The sequence below is a fragment of the Caretta caretta genome, chromosome 1 (genome assembly GCF_965140235.1).
Source record: "Caretta caretta isolate rCarCar2 chromosome 1, rCarCar1.hap1, whole genome shotgun sequence".
Lineage (NCBI taxonomy): Eukaryota > Metazoa > Chordata > Testudines > Cheloniidae > Caretta > Caretta caretta.
Window position 1 is genome coordinate 324,834,094 of NC_134206.1, and position 25,508 is coordinate 324,859,601.

The 25,508-nt window shown below is 40.6% G+C and overlaps 1 protein-coding gene across 9 annotated transcripts in view; it reads right to left on the reverse strand.

The window, feature by feature from the left end:
- Positions 1-11,371: 11,371 nt before the first annotated feature.
- Positions 11,372-25,508, reverse strand: part of KIF21A (kinesin family member 21A) — a 184,307-nt gene continuing 170,170 nt past the window's right edge. For all 9 annotated transcript variants that reach the window (XM_048836296.2, XM_048836302.2, XM_048836301.2 and 6 more), the window contains 4 exons: positions 24,845-24,962; positions 21,997-22,167; positions 18,399-18,598; positions 11,372-12,648 (listed from right to left, as the gene is read on the reverse strand). In XM_048836296.2, coding sequence (XP_048692253.2) covers positions 12,555-12,648; positions 18,399-18,598; positions 21,997-22,167; positions 24,845-24,962 — 583 coding nt within the window. In that variant the 3' untranslated portion in view covers positions 11,372-12,554. The remainder of the gene's footprint in view (positions 12,649-18,398; positions 18,599-21,996; positions 22,168-24,844; positions 24,963-25,508) is intronic.

Here is a 25,508-nt window from a genome sequence, read left to right on the forward strand (position 1 = left end):
AACTACCTAAACTACTCCATGCCACAAGGGGCCACAACAGTGGTTCCCTTAACCCACCCAGCAATATTGTTAATCTATCCAACTATAATCAGCCCAGCAGAAGAACCTGTCCTATTTCGGGGCCTCTCTTTCTGCCCCTCCACCCTCATGAACCTGATACAGTTCTGTGGTGACCTAGAATCCTATTTTTGATGTCTCCGACTCAAGGAATATTTCCAACACACCTCTGAACAACATACTAACCCACATAGACCTTCCTTCCAAGACTACAAAAAGAAGGATTCTGGGTGGACTCCTCCTGAAGGTCAAAACAACAGACTGGACTTCTACATAGAATGCTTCTGCCGATGTGCACAGGCTGAAATTGTGGAAAAGCAGCATCACTTTCGCCATAACTTCAGCCGTGCAGAACACAATGCCATCCACAGCCTCAGAAACAATTCTGATATCATAATCAAAAAGGCTGATAAAGGAGGTGCTGTCGTCGTCATGAATAGGTCGGAATATGAACAAGAGGCTGCTAGACAGCTCTCCAATACCACTTTCTACAAGCCATTATCCTCTGATCCCACTGAGGGTTACCAAAAGAAACTACACCATGTGCTCAAGAAACTCCCTGAAAAAGCACAAGAACAAATCTGCACACACACACCCTTAGAACCCTGACTAGGGGTATTCTATCTGCTACCCAAGATCCATAAACCTGGAAATCCTGGATGCCCCATCATCTCAGGCATTAGCACCCTGACAGCAGGATTGTCTGGCTATGTAATCTCCCTCCTTCAGCCCTAAGCTACCAGCACTCCCAGCTATCTTTGAGACACCACTGACTTCCTGAGGAAACTACAGTCCATCATTGATCTTCCTGAAAACACCATCCTAGCCACTATGGATGTAGAAGCCCTCTACACCAACATTCCGCACAAAGATAGACTACAAGCAGGCAGGAACAGTATCCCTGATAATACCATGGCAAACCTGGTGTCTGAACTTTGTGACTTTGTCCTCACCCATAACTATTTCACATTTGGGGACAATGTATACCTTCAAATCAGCTGCACTGTTGTGGGTACCCACATGGCCCCACAGTATGCCAAAATTTTTATGGCTGACTTAGAACAACGCTTCCTCAGCTCTCAGTCCCTAATGCCCCTACTCTACTTGCGCTACATTGATGACATCTTCATCATCTGGACCCATGGAAAAGAAGCCCTTGAGGAATTCCACCATGATTTCAACAATTTCCATCCCACCATCAACCCCAGCCTGCACCAGTCCACACAAGAGATCCACTTCCTGAACACTATGGTGCTAATAAGCGATGGCCACATAAACACCACCCTATACTGGAAACCCACTGACCACTATACTTACCTACATGCCTCCAGCTTTCATCCAGACCACATCACACGATCCACTGTCTACAGCCAAGCTCTATGACACAACCGCATTTGCTCCAACTCCTCAGACAGAGACAAACACCTACAAGATCTCTAGAAAGATCTCTTGCAACTACAATACCCACCTACTGAAGTGAAGAAACAGATTGACAGAGCCAGAAGAGTTACCTACTACAGGACAGGCCGAACAAAGAAAATAATAGAACACCACTAGCCATCACCTTCAGCCCCCAACTAAAGCCTCTCCAACGCACCATCAAGAATCTACAACCTATCCTGGAGGATGACCCACCACTCTCACAGATCTTGGGAGACAGGCCAGTCCTTGCTTACAGACAGCCCCCAAACCTGAAGCAAATACTCACTAGCAACAACACACCACACAACAAAATCACTAACCCAGGAACCTATCCTTGCAACAAAGCCCATTGCCAACTGTGTCCACATATCTATTCAGGGGACACCATCATAGGGCCTAATCACATCAGCCACAATATCAGAGGCTCGTTCACCTGCTCATCTACCAATGTGATATATGCCATCATGTGCCAGGAATGCCCCTCTGCCACATACATTGGTCAAACTGGACAGTCTCTATGTAAAAGAATAAATGGACACAAATCAGACGTCAAGAATTATAACATTCAAAAACCAGTTGGAGAACACTTCAATCTCTTTGGTCACTCAATTACAGACCTAAAAGTGGCAATTCTTCAACAAAAAAACTTCAAAAACAGACTCCAGTGAGAGACTGCTGAATTGGAATTAATTTGCAAACTGGATAGAATTAATTTAGGCTTGAATAAAGACTGGGAGTGGATGGGTCATTACACAAAGTAAAACTATTTCCCCTTGTTTATATCCTCCCTTACTTTTCGTCAGACGTTCTTGTGAATTGCTGGAAATGGCCCACCTTGATTATCACTACAAAAGGTTTCCCCTCCTCCCCCCCTGCTCTCCTCCTGGTAATAGCTCACCTTTCCTGATCACTCTGGTTACACTGTGTATGATAACACCCATTGTTTCATGTTCTCTGTGTATATAAAATCTCCCCACTCTATGTATCTGATGAAGTGAGCTGTAGTCTCTAAGGTGCCACAAGTACTCCTTTTATTAGTAGTATGTTTGTATTATTATGGGTTTCAGAGTGGTAGCCGTGTTAGTCTGTATCAGCAAAAACAATGAGGAGTCCTTGTGGCACCTTAGAGACTAACAAATTTTTTGGGGGCATAAGCTTTTGTGGTCTAAAACCCACTTCATCAGATGCATGGAGTGGAACATACAATAGGGAGGTATAAATACACTGCATATGAAAAGATGGGAGTTGCCTTACCAAGTGAGGGGTCAGTGCTAATGAGCCAATTCAATTAAGGTGGAAGTGGGCTATTCTCAACAGTTGACAAGAAGGGGTGGAAATCACTTTTGTAGTGCTAATGAGACCAGTGTAAACAAGGTGGCCCATTTCAAACAGTTGACAAGAAGGTGTGAGTATCAGGAGGGGAAAATTAGTTTTTGTAGTGACCCATCCACTCCCAGTCTTTATTCAGGCCTAATTTGATGGTGTCCAGTTTGCAAATTAATTCCAGTTCTACAGTTTCTCACTGGAGTCTGTTTTTGAAGTTTTTTTCTTGAAGAATTGCCACTTTTAAGTCTGTTATTGAGTCTCCAGGGAGATTGAAGTGTTCTCCTACTGGTTTTTTAATGTTATAATTCCTGATGTCAGATTTGTGTCTGTTTAGTCTTTTGTGTAGAGACTGTCTAGTTTGGCCAGTGTACATGGCAGATGGGCATTGCTGGCATATGATGGCATGTATCACACTGGTAGATGTGCAAGTAAACGAGCCCCTGATAGTGTGGTTGATGTGGTTAGGTCCTATGATGGTGTCCCTTGAATAGATATGTGGACAGAGTTGGCACTGGGGTTTGTTGCAGGGTTTGGTTCCTGGGTTAGTGTTTTTGTTGTGTGGTATGTAGTTGTTAGTGAGTATTTGCTTCAGGTTGGGAGGATGTCTTATAAGTGAAGACTGGCCTGTTTCCCAAAGTCTGTGAGAGTGTAGGTGACAGCCCTCAACTAAAACCTCTCCAGCACATCATCAAGGATCTACAACCTATCCTGAAGGGCGATCCCTCACTCTCACAGACCTTGTTTGAAATGGGCCACCTTGTTTACATTGGCCTCATTAGCTCCACAAAAGTGATTTTCATCCCTTCTTGTCAACTGTTGAGAATTGCCCACTTCCACCTTAATTGAATTGGCTCATTAGCACTGACCCCCCCCCCATTTGGTAAGGCAACTCCCATCTTTTCATATGCTGTGTATGTATACCTTCCTACTGTATGTTCCACTCCATGTATTATTGTAGTTAGTCATCACTAAGAAAACCAAAAATAAGCTAATCATCCTCATAACCTTACAAAGAGAATGTTACCTAGCTAGCTATTTCTTTTGGTCCAGTCCTGCACTTCCTCTCCCATGCAAGTGGGTCCCACTGGAATCAATGGGATTACTCACATTAAGAGGGGTTCGCAACAATGGGAATCTATAGCGTTAACAAGTAGCGCCTTAACAAATATTACAAAAAGGGGGAATAAACCTACTGCATGTAAAACATCTACTCTCGATTTAGCATATGGGAATTTCATTACTAAGCCCTGATCATAATTAAAGGCCATTATTCTAAATTACTGCAACAATATTTTGGTGATTATTTCATTTCAAAATTAAAACTATCTTAAATGACTAAAGCTTTTGTATCTAAATTTTAAATGTAGACTATTGCATTCTTAAAAGTTTGAAGACCTTACTACATATGTAGCTTGACTATACTATTGACCTAGTGGTCTCCATTTAAATGTGTACATGACAATATTTACATCCGCCTCTTACAAGCAGTTTAAAATATAGAATGGTCGGATGAGGAACGAGATTATAAATTCACTTCAAAACCTTCCAGGATTCCTGAGTTTATTCCTGAGCAAGGTGTGGGAGAGGAATGAGAGTTAAGTATTGTCTAAACTGACAACTTTTGGGAAATTTCCCATGATTGCTTTACCAAGGATGCATTTCCACTGGTTACTCCTGGGGGAATTCTGCACCACTGCACATCCATAGAATTTGTGTCCCCCGCAGATTTCTTTGCTTTCCCACAGAAAAATGACTTTCTGATAGGGAAGCAAAGGGAAGTCATAAGAGCAATCACGTGACCCTCCCCAGCAGTATGTTTTGGGTGCCCAGGGCAGCCAGCAGAGAAGTAAATCACTGTGGGGCAGGAGGCAGGACTGGGGAAGACCTAGCTAGTGGCTTCTATCCTGCACTAGGCTTAGCGGCTAGTCCAGGCTGGGCTGGGGAGGATGAGACTTCCTCTTCCCTTGCACAGCATCCAGGGCCACGTCAAACCCACCCCCAGATTTCTCCCCTGGCTGCATCCTCCCTCCCCTCCCCACCCCGCTTCCTACACCTATTGCTCCTCACCTGTAGGGGGAGAGATACCTGTGCAGGGAGATGCTCCCCAATCTGCCCAACCCTCATGCATCCAGACTCCCTCATACCCAGGCCCTCCCCCTGAGCCGAACCCCCCGCACTCAGAATCCACTGATGATCCCCACTCTCCCTGCACCTGGACCGCACCAATGAGCCACCCACACCTGGATCCCCACCCCACCGAGCCCCACTTCCCCAGCATCTGGAACCCCTCACCCACACACCCTGATGAGCTCTATCCCCCCCACACACCCAGACCATGCCTGCTGCTGAGCCCCAACCACCTTCACCTGGACCTCCCAACAAGCCTGTGTGCATCCAGATCCCCCACTGAGCCACCTGCACCCAGATTGCCCCATACAGAACCCTCTCAACCCATACCTGGATCACCCCCACATTAAGCCCCTCCACACTTGGTGTGACGATACCCCCCATAAGGCTTTATGGAGATATGCTTATGAATGTATATATGACATAACTAGAATACTTTTTATGCTAGGTAAGCCGTGTAACATATCTCTGTAAAGGTTATGATCTACTAAATCTATTAATCCTATTTGTATGCATGTATCATTTTTGTAGTCGAAGTTATAAATATTGTTTGTGCACTGGCTTGATTTTTAAGTAAAGCATTTTTAAGTAATGCTTTGTAAAGCATTTCGTCAGCTTTTTGAGAAAGGAATGTGCAAATCAAGAAGCACTTAAGGGACAATAGATCTTGGAATGCTCCCATTCCCACAAGAAGTCTACTTGAGGACTGTCATAAATATAAAGGGAAGAGTAAATCCCTTTAAAATCCCTCCTGGCCAGAGGAAAAATCCTCTTACCTGTAAAGGGTTAAGAAGCTAAAGGTAACCTTGCTGGCACCTGACCAAAATGACCAATGAGGAGACAAGATACTTTCAAAAGCTGGGAGGAGGGAGAGAAACAAAGGGTCTGTGTCTGTCTGATGATGCTTTTGCCGGGGACAGAACAGGAATGGAGTCTTAAAACTTAGTAAGTAATCTAACTAGAGATGCATTAGATTATGATTTCTTTAAATGGCCGAGAAAATAGCTGTGCTGAATAGAATGAATATTCCTGTCTGTGTGTCTTTTTTGTAATTTAAGGTTTTTCCTAGAGGGATTCTCTATGTTTTGAATCTAATTACCCTGTAAGGTATTTACCATCCTGATTTTACAGAGGTGATTCCTTTTCTACTTCTATTAAAAGTCTTCTTGTAAGAAAACTGAATGCTTTTTCATTGTTCTAAGATCCAAGGGTTTGGGTCTGTGGTCACCTATGCAAATTGGTGAGGATTTTTAACAAACCTTCTCCAGGAAGTGGGGTGCAAGGGTTGGGAGGATTTTGGGGGGAAAGATGTGTCCAAACTACGGTTTTTCAGGAACCCAGATAAAGTTTGGTGGTGGCAGTGGAAATCCAAGGGCAAAGGGAAAAATAATTTGTACCTTGAAGAAGTTTTAACCTAAGCTGGTAAAAGTAAGCTTAGGAGGTTTTCATGCAGGTCCCCACATCTGTACCCTAGAGTTCAGAGTGGGGAAGGAACCTTGACAAGGACGTTCAAGGTAGCATGTGACCTATGGCTGCTACCTGTAAAAAACTGAGTCATGCATGAACATGTGACTTGCCCATGTGACTCCAAAACTCCATCTTGGAGCTGGACTTTGCATAGGATAGAGGAGGGGGTCTCCACCCACAAGAGAAAAAGTCTATTTAAACCCCTGGGAGACCCCTCCATTTTGTCTTCAGCTGGCTAAAGAGAGAGCCTCTCCACCCCCAAGGATACCTGAAAGAAACTGGAACAAAGGACAGTAACTACAGAGTGTGTGAGTGATTGCTGGACCCAGACTAGAAGGAGACTAGTCTGTAAAAGGAAGCTTACTGGAACTGGTGAGGTTTTTATCTGTATTCATTTTATTACTGTACTAGACTTAGACTTGCGTGTTTTATTTTATTTTGCTTGGTAATTCACTTTGTTCTGCCTACTATTACTTGGAACCACTTAAATCCTACTTTCTGTATTTAATAAAATCACTTTTTATTGATTAATTAACCCAGAGTATGTAATAATACCTGGTGGGAGGGGCATACAGCTGTGCATATCTCTCTATAAGTGTTATAGAGGGGGGACAATTTATGAGTTTCGTCTCATCTGGAATCACATCTGGTTTCCTCTCTCCAAGTCTGACTTCTCCGAAAGGTGTGGCATGATGGGGTAGCTCATTAACCCTGTCTTGCCCAGGGTGGGATCGATATCTTTCCCCCACCCCCTTCATCCGATATATATATTTGGAAAGTAAAAACATTCATACGAGCACTCAAATATTCCCCTTGGGAAGGAGAATTAGAAAGAATGCCAGACTCCTTATGCACAGACTCCACCACCCCCTTAAGAACTGGGATGGAACTCTGAGGCTTTCCCCTTTAGAGATGGGTTGGCCTGTGGGATTCAGGGGAGTTTAGAACTTACTACCCAAAGAGTCCCTTATCAAGGATGAAGATCCTGTTTGCAGATTACCAAGAGATGAAAAAGACTGACCTGCCTTTGTGAAGATGTCTGTTGAGGAGTCTTGGCTGGTGGGGAGGATGCAAAGGCTTCAACGAGGCTTCACTGGCTGCTCAGAATATATGGGCTGGAAGCAATCATGGTAAAACTCCCCTGCTACAGCTCCTTGAGGAAGGAGCAACTCTACCTTTGATTTGCTCCGTCCAGTATATGATGCAGGAAGGGAGAAACACACGAGGGAATGAGCTCGACAGGTGGCCCTGTTCATGGGGAGTAAAACCCCTAAAAAGTCATTTCCTGAAGGGAGAGGAGAGCACGGAGGGTTGGGGTTGGGAGATTTGCTTGTTATTGGCCCCAAAGTCAGCTTAAATACTAGGACTGCAGTGGACAAGGCAGGATTGGTGACACAATGGTGACAAACTGCAGTTTCCACTGCTGGAGATAAATCTGGCAGAAAGGATGTGGCTAGGCCTGAGGAACAAGTCTGAACTGCCTCTAGTATTTTCAGGAAGAGAGATGGGGGAGTCTAGGGGAAAGGAAACAACTTTCTGGATCCTAACTTAACTGCCAGCCCTGCAAAACTTACCTGTTGGTCAGAGTCAAGCAAGGCTCTTTCCATCCATGTGCATCAATAAATGTTCCACAGGCCAAACTTAGGTCTTCACTTATACCCTATTCAGCCACATGGGTTACAAATTCTGGCCCCCACTGACAAATGTGCAACCCCTTTGCTGCCTGTTGCTTTGCAGAGGTGTATCTGAACATACCATAGTAAACACTGTTGATGAAAGATGTGGACAAACTGGAGAAAGTCCAGAGGAGAGTGACAAAAATGATTAAAGGTCTAGAAAACATGATTATAAGGAAAGATTGAAAAAAATGGGTTTATTTAATCTGGAGAAGAGAAGACTGAAGGGGGGAAATTGTAACAGTCTTCCAATACATAAAAGGCTGTTACAAGGAGGAGGGTGAAAAATTATTCTCCTTAACTTCTGAGGATAGGACAAGAAGCAATGGAGGTTGCAGCAAGGGTGATTTAGGTTGGACATTATGAAAATCTTCCTGTCGGGGTAGTTAAGTACTGGAACAAATTGCCTAGGGGGGTTGTGGAACCTCCATCATTATCTAACCTGTTCTTAAAAACCTCCAAACACCTGTCAGGAATGGTCTAGTTATTACATAGTCCTGCCTTGAGTGCAGAGGACAGGACCAGATCACCTATTGAGGTTCCTTTCTGTCCTACATGTCTATGATTCTATGCACAAGGTGGAATGAACCCAGTTCATTTCATCTTAGCTTGTTAGTTCAGCTAAAATGCAAAAATAGGCTTGTGTTTAACCCCTAAAGTCAGCAGACATGATTTAATACACAAGAATAGCAAATCTGTCAGATTAGATAGTGTTTTTCCAGACTAGAGCCATACTAACTTATTTGCATGCTGAAATGCTTTATAAAATGGGCAGTATGAAAGCACAACTTGCTCCCTGGCAAAATTTCTGACTCTGTCAGTGTCAGAACATTTTTAAAAAAATAATTTCTCTTGCCAGTTTGAAGCACTGAGTCCATAGCTGATTCTGAAAACCAGCCCTTGTAAGTCTCAGGTACGGAAAGGCACAATTAGGTTCTCTCACGCAAGTGCTGATTCTCAGACACATTTCTGACTGTTTTGGTGCAAATGAGGTAGGAGCAACTTGACAAACAAAAACAGAGATTTCAGAGCGGTAGCCATGTTCATCTGTATCAGCAAAAAAACCCACAAGTAGTCCTTGTGGCATGTTAGAGACAAATACATTTATTTGGGAATAAGCTTTCGTGGGCTAAAACCCACTTCATTGGAGATTCCCCCCCTTTTTTTTATGCCTCCCTGTTTTAAAACCTTTAGCTCATTTTTGCTGGCTGTTTCTGTATAAACATTAGTAGAGGCTGGAATTGGAAATCAGCAGTTGAAATTAGTAAGAGCTTTTGCTGCCCACTGGTGGCTTTTTCAAGATAATTTCCATGGAAACAGATGTTGAAAATAAGTACCTTGAAATATAAATATGAAAACTTCTCCTAAATGTTTCCTCTTTCTGATTTTTCTTTTTGTTTTTTAGAAACTAGGTTAGCAAATGCTGCTGCTACTAGGCATCCCTGAGGAGGATGAGTGTAACCACATTTTCTCCAGCTTACACGCTGGGATCATTTGCATGTTTAAAAGGTACATTACATGGCATAGCTAGTCCTGGTGTGCAGAGGCTCCTATGACATCCGCTCCAACTTTCTCCCTTAAATAGGCTCTAGACTGAATCAAATCTCTAGTATAAGTGGGTGCAGCTCCCAGCCTCAGAAGTGGGAGCTGGGCAAACTTATCTTGGGGCTGCCTTTCCTGTCTTAGGTTTCAAATGAGCAAAGTACTTAAGTATATGCTTAAATTTTAGCATGTGAGTCGTCCCACTGACTTCAGTGTGACAATTCACATGCACAGAGTTAGACATATGCCTTGTTGGATCAGGTTCTAATTGCAGCACTGAACAGACATCCCAGTCCTGCTTTATCTCCATTGCAGCCTTGCCTGAGATGGTTTCCAAATCTACTTCCATTTTGTTTTCTCCCTCTACCATTCTCTCCCATACACAAAATGCCTGATCTCTTCCCCATGTAGCTACTTTGTATTTACAGACACTATATTCAGCTTCTGAAAACTGCTTATTGCAAAATAGAAATGTCATCTGTACTGACCTGCAAGCAGAACAGCAAAAAACTGAAGACTCTTGATTTGTTTCATGGTCAGACAGGTAGAATTAGTACACACAGTATGTCAACCTTTTATAATGGGCAACACAAGGACAGCTACATCGGCATATCTGTAATTTGAGACACTGCAAACATTTTCCAAACATTAGTATCTGACAGGAGATTAATCAAAACACATGCTCTTCTACACATGTCAGGTACTGTTTTTTTTACTGGATAAAGATACAGAATGTAAAACATGTTGGTAACTAAAAACTAAAAGTAAACTAAAATTAAAGAGCTGGATGCTTTCCTCTAGTCTGCCAGACAGAAGACATCAGAAATCAGGCAGGACCTTTAGGCTTTCATGGCTCTGCCCCCAGCCTCTCCTCACCAACTGTCCCACTGAGGGGGAACATTAGTCAGACAGCATGAGGGTGACCTACGATAGTCTCCAGGGCCTTCTTGTAATGGGTACTGGGATTAGAACCCTGAACTTTCAAGCTCCAAAACCACAGGTCTCTAGTACAATTTAAGCTACAGATGAACTCCTGCAGCTGATGGTAGTAGTTCCAGGTGCCTTCTGCTCTCTGTGGACCAGACACTAGAGGGCATACTCACTCATACACACATAACTGCCACCTAAGGGATTTAACATGGGAAGGTGGGATATGGTCCTAAATCTTTTGAGCACGTACCCTTTTGGTAGTCAGAATGAGCGCTTAAACTCCCAGAGTAAGTAATGCTTCCCAACAACCTGAACACAACTGTTAACTCAAACAATGCTAATACTTTGGAAGTCTCAACCAGAGTAAATGAAGATTATTGAAAAGATTTATGAATTTTCATTTACTTTTCAAATTGATTTAATGTGATGGGAAATTCATTTAACAAAAATTAATAGAAAACTTCAAGGCTTTTGTGTGTTTTGTTGTCCTGTTGTGTAGTGTCTAGAATTTAGATTGTGAGCTCTCTGGGGTGGGGAATGTCTGCTTTGTTACAAGTCTGTACTGTACCTAGCAAAATGTGGCCCTAATCCTTGATGGGGTTCCTAGGTGTTATTGTAACACACATAATAAATAATAATGGGAAATTAGAACAATGAAGCCATATAGAAGTAGAATCTATGGAATATTTTACTCATCAGATTGTTCTATTGCATTAAAAAAAAGTAAAAATGCATATTTCATGTAAAATTTTTGGCGTCAGGAAGCGTACTCTTAACAATGCATTCTTTACAGACAGAATGGTGAAAAATGCACAGAGAAATAATTCACAGTCACATGTTTATTTAAGCATCACCTACATAAGCTACAATTTACAGGCTGATATTTTCCGCCAAAAAAAATCCAAACACTGTTTTTTAATCTACATAACCTTTTAAAACTTGCAGAATTTACAAATTAATATTTGGAGCAGCTGGATAAACTATACATCCTCTTTCAATATTCACACTCTGCAACATTTTAAAATCCACATAGGCACAAGATAAGATATTCTCTTTTTACAATCCATCTATTTACATAGCTTTTTCCAAATGTCGATGGTACAGTTCTCATAGTCACTGCCAAGGTTTGCAAAACATAGTGCATCTGAAATATTTTTAGCAGCATATAAAATTAGATAAAAATGAATGACAAATTGCTGTTAAAAAAGAAAATGTGAGATGATAAAAACAAGTTCATAAGAAAAATAGATTAAGATATACTTCTATTATGACATTAAGAATACTGTTCATTACAGAATATAGGCAAAGCACTAATAAAACATAACAATTTAACAGCAATTTAGTTCTAGTCCTGAGCACAGAATATACACAGCTACACAACTTTGGTCAAAAAGAGTACATGTTAACATTAACACAAATCATACAGCATTCACTGTTAGCCAGAAACAGTCATATCAAAAGTATCTGTCACACTAACAACTTTCTCAGATATTTTATTCAGTCTGCTTTTATAACATCAATATAGGTAGCCTTTTACAATCTCAAACCAAGGTCTAGTTTAATTAAAGGCTTAGTACGGTATGCATCATTCCCATGTTATCCCAAGATACAGAGAAGCTCATCATAATGTCTGAGAGAGTGAAGTACAAGAGTATTTTGTTTTGTATTTCAGGTTACAGGTTTGAGACTGTTATTAGAGCAGATTACTTTCCAATTTGTTTAAATTACAAGTGTTATATATGCACACAAATCTAGCCATTAGATATATATATCAGGGAAACTCAAGTATATTACCAATAGGCTATTTTTAAATACAGTATACAGGGCAAGTGTTCTAAGGATATCAATGCTAGTAGAATACAACACATATTTACCAGTTGGGTTCAGCTGCATTTTCCAGTTTATTCCAGTTGTTAGTGTTTACCCAGTAAATGCACAGCAAAGTGCACTAAGAACATACAGCATTTTATCACAGTATTCATTTGTGCCCATCATTTCAATTCATGTTTAATTACTGGCAATATCTTCATTTGCATCTCCAGTATCAGAGATATGTCCATCTAGCAGGTTGCGAGCTTTCCAGATCCTCACAGTTCGATCACTGTAAAACATTTGTGGTATCAAACAGAAAAAGTGAGCAAAAAAGAAAAAAAAAACAAGTTTCTGGAAATGTTTAGCTTGTCAATTTACTTCAAGTTGGTTTTAAATATATATTTTTGTCCTAGACATTTCTTGATCTTTATGTAAGCATGGCCTCAAGCCAGCATCAGTGTCAGGTTGGGTTTTTGTTTGTTTGTTTGAAGACAGATATTTCCTTAAGTATTTTGTATAGGGGAATATATTGCTAGTGAAATAAGGCCAACATAACTCTTTAGTAATAGAGCTATTTGTCATCTGCATAAGATTCTTAATCTCAGGTATACCAGCATGGGTTCTTCAACTTTTTCACAGCATGGACCACCTTCTCGTCCATTCATATTGTTACTATTATTTTTTGTATTATCATGGCACCTTGGAGTTCCAGTTGTGGACTAGGACCACATTGTGCTAGGTGCTGTACAAACACAGCACTTCACACTACACTGCTGACATAACTACAGAAATTACTAACATAGCAAAGTAGCATTAGAACAGTATTTCCTTTATAGTTAGAAGTCTTTTAATTAAAAAGTAGTAGCTGGAAACTGGAACATATGAACAGTCAGATCTCTACAGACCAGAGTCTGGGAACCAATGTACCAAAGTATTCATAAAATAGATTTATAAGAGCAGACTAAATCCTAACTTTAGAAAAACACCTGAACTTGTAAAAGTTCCATAGCTTAGGTGAAGGGCTGTGTTAAGGTTCCTTCCCCACTCTCAACTCTAGGGTAAAGATGTGGGGACCTGCATGAAAGACCCCCTAAGCTTATTCTTACCAGCTTAGGTTAAAAACTTCCCCAAAGTACAAACTTTGCCTTGTCCTTGAACCCTATGCTGCCACCACCAAGTGTTTTAAACAAAGAACAGGGAAAGAGCCCACTTGGAGACGTCTTCCCCCAAAATATCCCCCCAAGCCCTACACCCCCTTTCCTGGGGAAGGCTTGATAAGAATCCTCACCAATTTGTACAGGTGAACACAGACCCAAACCCTTGGATCTTAAGAACAATGAAAAATCTATCAGGTACTTAAAAGAAGAATTTTAATTAAAGAAAAGGTAAAAGAATCACCTCTGTAAAATCAGGATGGTAAATACCTTACAGGGTAATCAGATTCAAAACACAGAGAATCCCTCTAGGCAAAACCTTAAGTTACAAAAAGATACTAAAACAGGAATATACATTCCATCCAGCACAGCTTATTTTACTAGCCATTAAACAAAAGGAAATCTAACACATTTCTAGCTAGATTACTTTCTAACTTAACAGGAGTTGTAAGGCTGCATTCCTGATCTGTTCCTGGCAAAAGCATCACACAGACAGACAAACCCTTTGTCCCCCCCCTCCAGATTTGAAAGTATCTTGTCCCCTCATTGGTCATTTTGGGTCAGGTGCCAGCAAGGTTATCTTAGCTTCTTAACCCTTGACAGGTGAAAGGGTTTTGCTTCTGGCCAGGACGAATTTTATAGCACTGTAAACAGAAAGATGGTTACCCTTCCCTTTATAGTTATGACAGGCTGAATCCTGCTTAAGTTGAAGGGAATGAAACAGGCTCAGTCTGCACTGGGTAGAATTCATGCTATTTTAAGAGGCAGTGGAAAGTATTGGGGCATGGTAAGGGGAGCAGGCCAGGAGAAAACAGGAGGAACCAAGTGGTGAGAATGTGCTCACCACAACTGAATGCAGAGATGCTTTGGCAAGGCAGCAGGCAAAGGAGGATGGGGCTCCTTTAAGGGTCCCTACTACATTTGAGAGAAAAGGGGATTTACCTGAGTGTAGCCAAGGGCAACAGGAAGTGGTGGGACCAGGTAGGGGCACTGACCTACCATATGCACTGGGAGAGAGGCAGAATATTTACACCCCTACATTCTACAAGGATTTCTCTCAGTTACCGATCAGCAGCCCCCCCCCCCCCATCCCACTCATGGGATCAGAGGAGAACTGGGATTTATGATCTGCTCTGGGCTTGTGCTAGTCTCCTTTTTGTTTTGGGGCTGGGAAGGAATTCTTCCCTCACTACCAGACTGGCAGAGGCAAGATGGGTGTTTTTACCTTCCCCACAGCATGTCCGAGACCTGATGAGGTAGGTAAGGTTACATCAATATGTCACAACTTAGTTGGTGGCAGGTATCCAGAGCAGGTGCTTGTTACAGAGGGGATGCAGTTCCCTGATAAATAGGAGTTGGAAGTGGGATTAGGGGGAGCCATTCCCTAAGGAAGCTGGAAAGAGCGGTGGCTTCTAACGTCTGGTACAGCAGGGAGAGATAACCCTCCCTCTTTACCATCATATGAAGGGAGAGCGGTGGGGTTCCAGCAGCAGGCTGGCTGGGACCAGGTTGGGAAGGTGGGAGGACAAAGGTAGCCCTCCCAAATAGGTAAAAATGATTAAGGAAAAAATGATGACTTGCACTGCATGATTTATTGCCAGGTATTCCTAGATATGCTAAGCGAATAATGCTGTGGTCTAATTAAAAACTATATACATTGCATTTTATCTTTCTTCCTGAATGGCCAGGACGAAGCACCCATTTACGTGCCCAAATCCCAGCTAATTTAGTTCAGGAAGTTTCAGCCAAAATAAAAAGGTGTTCAGTCACCAAGGATAGGGAAGGGCCCTAATTCTGGAGCTCTGTGCCATAATCCTTATGGAGGAGACTTCTTGTAAAGCGATTCAGGGTTTTTTTAAAATGTTTTTTCCTTTCAACATGTGCAACACATGTTAAATAACATATCAATATCACCTTTTGAGAAAAATGAAAAGATCTGAATTATGTTAGTAGCCATATAGTCTGTGAAAAATGTATTAATACAGATATGAACCTGATGTAAATATTTATCAGATTTTATCTATCTCCTTGACTTATCTATTACTTGACTAAATAGTTGTTTGCTTACCTCACATACTATATCTTAGGCATATATTCATGTCCTTATAAAAGGCTGGGGTCTGCTGGCATGGATCTAAACTCTGGAACTTACTCCTTCCCTGACCTGAAATAGCCCAACTTTGGTGACCTTTTGGGCATACTACGTGTGGCATCTGTTGGAGTGGGCTTTTGCCAAAAGCTAAGGTTTTGCTTCCCACAACAATGAAGAAAGAAATTTCTGCAGGTACCTGGCTCCCTGTTGGAATTAACAACACTCCTAGGCTTTTATCGCGTTATTAATAAGGCATAAGGGTACCTGGAGCCTGGGATAGGCCTATTTTTAATGATTTAAAATCTAAATAAACATACAAATATCAGATTTATGTATGATATACATTTCAAAAGGTATATAGCCAACATTTTCAAACATAAATACATACAATGAGACACCTACACCCATATTTAGGCACCTAATGTACGTGGCCTGATTTTCATAAATGCAGAGCACTGGCAGCTCCCAATCAATGAGCTGTAGCAGCTCAGTATTTCTTAAAGTTGGGTGCCTCAGTAAAAAACATCAGAGTTTAACAATTTTGGCCTTGGCAGGCCCTGTGCTCACCTTAGTTACTGTCTGCCTAGGCTCTGATGCAAATGCCTGCATTTTCTCTAGAATTAGATACTTTTCTTGTTTACTTTTGTGGAAAAATCAAACATACTGGAGACACCATAATGATTCCATCTATGTTGCTTCTACCTAAACATGCCTATCTTTCTATCTCAGGCTCTTAGATACTGGGAGTGCAATGGGAAGATCTGACCTTTTGTCACTAATCATTGACATTTCTCACTTCTACCTAATGATGCACTACTCACTAGAATATTCACGTTAAGACATTAAAGGAGGACAGTCAGAAGTTGCCATATTCGGAGTTTCTGCTTAACACAGATACCGTGTGTTCACATTACAAAAGCATGACATTTTGGGTTCTCTCCTAGTCTATAGGAATGTTCTGATGCCATATTCTAGCAGTGGATGGCCCGAGGTCTCCATAATGTTTTACAAGAAGAAAAGGAGTACTTGTGGAACCTTAGAGACTAACAAATTTATTTGATATGAGCATAAACTTTCATGAGCTACAGCTCACTTCATCAGATGCATTAAGTGGAAAATACAGTGGGGAGATTTATATACATAGAGAACATGAAACAATGGATGTTACCATACACACTGAAAACCAAAGTGATCACTTAAGGTGAGCTATTACCAGCAGGAGAGCAGGGGCTGGGGGGGGGAACCTTTTGTAGTGATAATCAAGGCGGGCCATTTCCAGCAGTTGACAAGAACGTCTGAGGAACAGTGTGGGGGGGATAAACATGGGGAAATAGTTTTACTTTGTGTAATGACCCAGCCACTCCCAGTCTCTATTCAAGCCTAAGTTAATTGTATCCAGTTTGCAAATTAATTCCAATTCAGCAGTCTCTCGTTGGAGTCTGTTTTTGAAGTTTTTTTGTTGAAGAATTGCCACTTTTAGGTCTGTAATTGAGTGACCAGAGAGATTGAAGTGTTCTCCAACTGGTTTTTGGATGTTATAATTCTTGACATCTGATTTGTGTCCATTTATTCTTTTACGTAGAGACTGTCCAGTTTGGCCAATGTACAAAGCAGAGGGGAATTGCTGGCACATGATGGCATATATCACATTGGTGGATGTGCAGGTGAACGAGCCTCTGATAGTGTGGCTGATGTTATTAGGCCCTTTGATGGTGTCCCCTGAATAGATATGTCGACACAGTTGCCAACTGGCTTTGTTCCAAGGATAGGTTCCTGGGTTAGTGGTTCTGTTGTGTGGTTGCTGGTGAGTATTTGCTTCAGGTTGAGGGGCTGTCTGCAAGCAAGGACTGGCCTGTCTCCCAAGATCTGTGAGAGTGATGGGTTATCCTTCAGGATAGGTTGTAGATCCTTGATGATGCGTTGGAGAGGTTTTAGTTGGGGGCTGAAGGTGACGGCTAGTGGCGTTCTGTTATTTTCTTTGTTGAGCCTGTCCTTAGTAGGTGACTTCTGGGTACTCTTCTGGCTCCGTCAATCTGTTTCTTAACTTCAGCAGGTGGGTACTGTAGTTGTAAGAATGCAGTAGAGATAGAGATCTTGTAGGTGTACAGACCTAAAAGTGGCAATTCTTCACCAAAAGACTTCAAAAACAGACTCCAACGAGAGACTGCTGAATTGGAATTAATTTGCAAACTGGATACAATTAACTTAGGCTTGAATAGAGACTGGGAGTGGATGGGTCATTACACAAAGTAAAATTATTTCCCCATGTTTATCCCCGCCACCCCCCATTATTCCTCAGACATTCCTGTCAACTGCTGGAAATGGCCCACCTTGATTATCACTACAAAAGTTTCCCTCCCACCCCCGCTCTCTTGATGGTAATAGCTCACCTTAAGTGATCACTCTGGTTACAGTGTGTATGGTAACACCCATTGTTTCATCTTCTCTATGTATATAAATCTCCCCACTGTATTTTCCACTGAATGCATCCAATGAAGTGAGCTGTAACTCATGAAAGCTTATGCTCAAATAAATTGGTTAGTCTCTAAGGTCCCACAAGTACTCCTTTTCTTTTTACGAATACAGACTAACACGGCTGCTACTCTGAAACCTGTCATAATGTATTACATAGAATGTAAGCAATTTGAAGCATGGACCTTGTCTTTCTGCTTTTACTGTGAAGTGACTAGCTCACTTATGAGTGCTTTGAATTAATTTGTTTGTGCAGAATTTGAGTTACACATCAAGAAAGAGAAATTAGTATGTATGGAAAACATGAGAACACAAACTCACTCTGCTGCTGTAAAAATGTGGCTGGAGTTGGTGCAGATAGCATTTATAGGACTGTCATGTCCCCGCATTTCTCCTACTGGTGTGAATGTATCCACATTCCAGAGCTTTAGAATACCTCCTCTACAGCCACTGAGAAGAACAGAGGAGCCAGGCACCAGTCCAAGAGCACACACCCAGTCCTTGTGTGCATTAGGGACTTGCTGAAAAACAAATGATACACAAATCATGCTATAAGGCAGAGTGGGCACAGGAATGAGCACAGGTTTAGGCATCAGGAAGTTCCGAGTTCTAATCCCAATTTCCCAGCTCTGCAAGAGACTAGGTATGTGGTCATGCAAACATCACAATCTCTCTGCTTCACTTTCTCTCTCTGCAAAACAGAGATAAAGCCTTCCTACCGCACATAGTTTTTATATAATAAAAATTAGTTAGCATTTGTACATAATTTTGAATGTGTGAAATGCTAAGTGTTATCGCAGAACAGGAGTAAAATCCACTATGCACAGTACTAACTCTGATATCTATCTGCTCAGCCCATACGTGTTGAATTTCAAGAGAAGTTACTTGTAGATACAGAATAATTGTATATTTGAATGTTCAGGTTCTGCATTTTACTGATAAGCATATAAAACAAATTGTGGAACAGCAGAAACATTTCAGACTAAAGAAAATTACCCCTAAAGCTGCAAATGTGTAAGATGCTTACCGGCTGTATATAAATAGGTAAGGAACTGTGAAACTGTTTGTCTAAAGCTCATCCCCTCTCCTCCGTTCCCCACTCCCTCCTATGCATTATAAATAGATTTGAGGAACACTTATTAAAAATCTTCCTTGACTGAGGAGAGACACTGCTGATTCAGAAAGCAAAAAGGTACCCAAACAGGATGCCAATAACATTAATTTGAGACCACGAGCAGTGAACTAATGGCCCAAGCCTGCTCCCATTGACTTCCATGGGAACAGGACTGGGCCATAACTTCCAACACCCTTAAATTTTATAGCAACTTTAGCTTTGGCTTCTGACTCCACTTTTCTCCCCCTCTGGAATAGTCATGCCAAAAACAGTCCAGAGCTGAGCTAAAACATGTAGTACACAATGAGACTACATACAGCATTACAAACCAGGTGTTTTTATTGCCAGAAAAGGTTATATAATACAATATACGCCATCAGGTTATAAAATTATTGCTAAACTTATTTACAGAGCTCCCAAGTGGCTGAGACATTTGGTAGAGCAAAATATTACTGACTTCACCAAAAAACCTGAAAGCATAAGTAATCTCTGAGATTAAGTGTCCAGGCTCATACTGCTTTCTAAAATGTCTCCAACTGTTTTCTGAATATATTTAGGCATTCAAAAGCAACATCAATTCACGTCTTACTTTAAAATTCAGTACAACTGTGTCACTCAACCCAATGCCTTCATATCACATTTGCAGATAAATGCATGACATATTCTGAAGCAGTATTTGTGGAAAAAACTAGAAGTTAAGGTTAACCATTTTTGAGCTCTGTCATGCTGTTCTGAATTTTTTAACAATTAAACTATAAAGATAACAGGATATGTACTAATGATAGAGCATAAACCAACAAAATATATACTATATGAGAAAACATAAAATATATTGCCTTTGGTATACTGGAATACATCCAGTTCATTATATAGTAAATCACTATAGTATAGAGAGAGTGCACTATGTACTGTTACAAACATTAACGTAATTATACATGTGAACACATATATCAGTGCAAAGTTCATATTGCACAATATTTTAATGAGTCTGGAAATGCAAAAGTTATGATTCTCAACATTAATTTGATCACATTATGCATATATAATATTTTTGTTCCTATTCTACCCATTTTTGTTGTTAAATGTATAGCTTAATATATTTTTTATTTATATGATAAAATGTATGCTATAAAATATATGGATGTACATACGTACAAACATGGCTGAATACACGTTATTGTGGGAATCTGAATTTCTGTACTTTAACTCCTATTTTAACTGTGCAACCTTAAGACTGCATAACATAGGAAAATAGGAATAGCCATTCCAGATCTGACCAGTGATTTCATAGAAAGGCACAAAAAACATGTAAGACACAATTATAAAAAAACCTGCCCACACAGGAAGTTTCTTCTTAACCTCATCAGTTAGTGGTTCTCTTATGCCCTGAAGGAATAACTTCTGTTTATTTTAATCCTTACTGATACAACTGTGGATGTTTTCAATACCTATAGAGACGTCCAATACTTTTTCAAGAATTGCTAAGCTCTGCAAAGCACTTGGCATGAATGAGATCTAGTGGCAATCAGTTCCACAGACGAATTGTGCACTGTGTAAAATAAGCATTTCTTTTCATCAGATTTGCTGCTTTTCACATCTTCTTTAGTTTTGACTTGCCTAAATAATTTTGTCTCGTCTCAAGGACTCCCTCAAGCCCTGCGATAGGAGCAGAGTCTTGTGGAGCTGCAGCCCATACAGCAGCCCAGGGAGGTTTAGACAGGCATCCACTAATGTCAGTGGCTTCTCCAGCCCCTGAAGCAGCCTAGAATCAGGAAGTCTCAAAAGGTAGCATAAAGCTGCCTTAGCGCTGAGGCTCTCAGTTCTGTGCTGCAGAACAGAACCTCACTCAAAATGTTTTAAATAAAGGTCTGTCAAAGAATGTGCAGTATGACATAGGAAAAAAACAAAACCAAACCAAGATGTTGTTAGGCTCTGCTACAAATCCTACCAGGTACCCACTGAGCATGATCAGAGGTTAATTTTTCCAATGACTTTCAGAATTATTGTCCAAGCAACGTTTTTTTAGTTTGATTGTGGAGATACTCCAGACTGAAAATCATTTAAGCTACACTTCAAAGTTCTATTGTTTTTAACCTAATCCTACTGAAAATAAATGACAATTTTTTTAAGAGTGAAAAACATATTTTTCTAGACACATGTAGCTAAAGAGATGTTTTGAAACATTATAGCTATAATTTTACACACACATACATATGTATGCACTTTTCAGTTGAGACCACGTAAGAAAACTTTTCGGATAAAAAGAATGTTTTTGGAAGTTGTAAGTAAAATCAAGGGTATACAATGAAAATGCTCTGAAACCCGATTTATAACAATTGTTACTTAGGAAATACTAAAAATTTTGTTCACAAATTACTCCTCAATTCAATATTCTCCACACTGCCCACAATACTGATGTTAATAAACCAATTCAGACCACAAGAAGGTTAAGATGAATATTCCATGAGGATGTAATTTCATGTGTTTATAACAATTCTCTTGAAGCCAACCAATTAACGTACATGTTCTGTGCTCCACTAATGGAGTACAAACCTCTTCACTGTCAGTCTTCTGACATTCCACTTCAACTACAGCAATGGGAAAGCAATGGTGTTCCTAGTACAAAGAGCAGCTCCGCAAGTCCAGTCCATTTGCCCAATATACTTACCTAACAAATTAAAAACAGCAGCAGCAAAGTAGGTAGTGACTGGTTGGGCACAAACTGAGTGTTCATTTATAAAGTATGAAATACACACAAAAGTACTACAGCACAATTATCAGATCATCCACCTGATTTTACATTACCTGAAGCAGGTCTTTTTGAGCTAGATCCCATTTCTTTATTCCGTTATCTCTGGACCCACTAAAAAGGGTGTCTCCAATGATAATAAGTGCTTCAATTCCATCATAATGAGGTGGTTCAAAATTGTGTGTTGGACTAACAGTTCCAAGAGCCCCTTCAGTTACATCAAACATCTGGAACAAGAATAGCAATAAATATTCAGATATGTTATTTTCTCTTGGCAGGCAATTAACAAAATAAATCAAAGAACTCATTTCACCTATACCATGTAGCTATCGTGAATATATTCAGGGATAATGTAATGTAAACTCAGGTTTAGCAAAACTCGAGTTAGCAGACCCTGAGTTTGTTAATCTAGGCTTGAGCATCTACACTCATTTTGTCATTGTTCGGGTTCCAATACCTACCTTAAAGGTTGGACTCACGCAGGCCTGAGTCCAACCATCTATACCCCAGTCTTAGTGCCCTCCAAAACGTAGCTGCTCTAGCCTTTTGTTTGTAGTGCAGTGAGGGAAACTTGGACTGTCCAACAAACTTGACTGTCCACAGGACAAAGAAAGTTGGCCCGTGGGATTGAGGAATCCCTTTGGTGAACTTCCAGAACAAGAGTCCAGTGAGACTGTGTCTAAACTGCAAAGCAATAGAGCTTGAACCATGGGTCCCAGCTTGATTCAGGCTCAGCCCCTCCACTCCCATGGGATCTGTGACTCTTGAGCCAAACCCTCAGTTGGCATCATTTGTGTGTAGACAGGAGGAGGGGTTAGCCTTGAGCCTGAGTTTGAATCTCGGCTTGCACTGCAGGGTAGACATACCAACCATGAATGATTTATAGGAGGAAACTTGGGAAAGAGCTGGAGAGTTTCATTCCTTATGGGCAAGACCCAGGGTACCATGGAGCACATAAATTATGTGGCAGAGCCCCACTCAATTAATGTAGCAGAGCTTCACTGAATTCATTGCAAGTGGGAATTATACAAAAGTGCTAACTCACTAGGAGATTAATGGATAAATCTTCTAATTGTATTATAAAAATATGTCCAAATACATAACCAACGCCCAGTATTTATTTGCTTTGTAGCAGAGGAACATCTCTCCTCTCAGCCTTTGTATCTTCACAGACAGCCTGTTAGTAATTTCTGATTGCTCAGGGAAGGAGCATGCAGCAGAATGAGGAACAGACGGGTGGAAGCATTGTCTTGTAGTTGAGAGGTGGATAGTTGTAGGAAGAGGTGGTAATTTCCAGAAAATTTTGTTTCTGTAAGTGTTCTGTCCCTTTAAGTATTGATGTCTCCTCTGAGCCACACGTACCTTTCTCCTTCCCAGTTCTCGGAGAACGGGGCCCCAGAATGCAGGCTCTTCAAATAACAGACCACTAGCTCCATTCAAATAAGCTCTGTGTCATGCAACTTAGTTACCTTAATAGCACTTTACAATAAATAAACTTGACAGTAAGAAAAACTGATTACTTGGCGATGTAAAAACAAACAAACAAACAAAAAAGCTTAAATGAATTAAAGCTTTGGGTTTGTTTGTTTTTTTAAAAAGTCATGCATGGCATTCAATTAGAAATTCATGGAACAGTTCCATCTGTCTCAGAAAGACATGTAAGGCTAATTTCATCTAAAGATTACGTTCACTTCAGTGAAAAGAAAAGGAGTACTTGTAGCACCTTAGAGCCTAACCAATTTATATGAGCATAAGCTTTCGTGAGCTACAGCTCACTTCATCGGATGCATACTGTGGAAAATTCTGCAGTTTCCACAGTATGCATCCGATGAAGTGAGGTGTAGCTCACGAAAGCTTATGCTCAAATAAATTGGTTAGGCTCTAAGGTGCCACAAGTACTCCTTTTCTTTTTGCGAATACAGACTAACACGGCTGTTACTCTGAAACCATTCACTTCAGTGGTATATTCTGTTCTTAATATTTTAATACACATCAAGCCACTGAAATAAATTAAGTTTACATCCATATTTTAGAATCTCCCTTTAAGAGAATAACAATCTTTCCCACTAAATTAAATGGGATTTACCTGCTGGCCTTTTTCCAGCTTAATCTGACAACATATTACAATACAAATGCAATGACATTAAAAGGAAACTATTTGGGTGGCCAAGTCAGGCACTCAAAATTTAGAAAATACTAGAATTAACGTTGCCTGCATAACCTTAATTCTGCCTCTGTCTGGGTATGCATAATGCACAGTATTTAATTACATGATCACATGCTATTTTCTCCTCAGGATCCCTGCATCATTCAGTGCATCAGGAAGAGAGTTCTTGAATGGTCTGTTATTTGAAGGAGGTGGTGGAATCTCCTTCCTTTGAAGTTTTTAAGGTCAGGCTTGACAAAACCCTGGCTGGGATGATTTAGTTGGGGATTGGTCCTGCTTTGAGCAGAGGGTTGGACTAGATGACCTCCTGAGGTCCCTTCCAACCCTGATATTCTATGATTTAACCTCTGTACACAGTTCAATATTTTGTGTATATCTATTATGTCACTACTTATTCATCTTCTCACTTTTGATATTGCCCTAATATTTTAATTTCTCTTGATAAGAAAGTCTTTCCCTGAGTCTAAAAATTGCTGTTGCCCTTCATCAAATTGTTTCTGCTTTATACTTTTTGAGATGGGGCCATCGTTAGTGCTATAAAGTGCTATAAAATTGGTATTATTAATAAACATATTAATATGCATTACATGATATACGATTTTCCATCTGGGCTGCCATTTTTTGGGATGTTGGGAGAGGAAGGTAGAAAATGAAAGTAACACTAATCATAAACCCTGCCCCTACTGGTCAAGTGAAAATACAGTAAAGGAGAAAATGTTAATACTAAGATGTATTACCTTTATATAGTGATCCTTTGAGCCAGTGATGATAAGATCTTGTCCATTGGAAATGCGGTCTACAGTAAGGCACATGACAGGACCTAGGTGACCAGTTAACTTTCCTGTAGACTGGAATCTTTAAGAAGAAGAAGAAAAGGAGTGAATGCGAGGTGGGGGTAATGTGATGAAGAATATTCTTAATTTTTAACCAGCTTTAAACTTGGATGCAGAGAGTATGCAGCTCCATTTTCAAAAGTGTGTGACCCTGTGGGGATTTGGGGGTTTATTACTTCCATTGGATATGCTGAAAAATATGATCTATTTGTACAGTTTTATAGCACAGACAGTTTCTGGACAAATGGATTTTCTGCGTTTTTGCTCTTTTCTTCACAAGGTTTCCAGATGTCTTCTCCACCTTCCCACCCCCACCACACATGGAAATTCACCCAATAAGCATACCCAATCATGGTAAATGTAAATAAATACATGCTTAGCTTGTTTGAAAAATCTATTTTTATGTCAGATGATTCTAACTACAGGCAATTATCTCCACTTTAGCTAGTCTTTGCTTTTTGACTATTTCTGGGTGTCTGTATTCTGATTTGCATAACCACTGTCTGGTTATTTTCAATTACCATATATTATGTAAATCCAGCTGCTCTCATTAGGTGACAGCCACTAC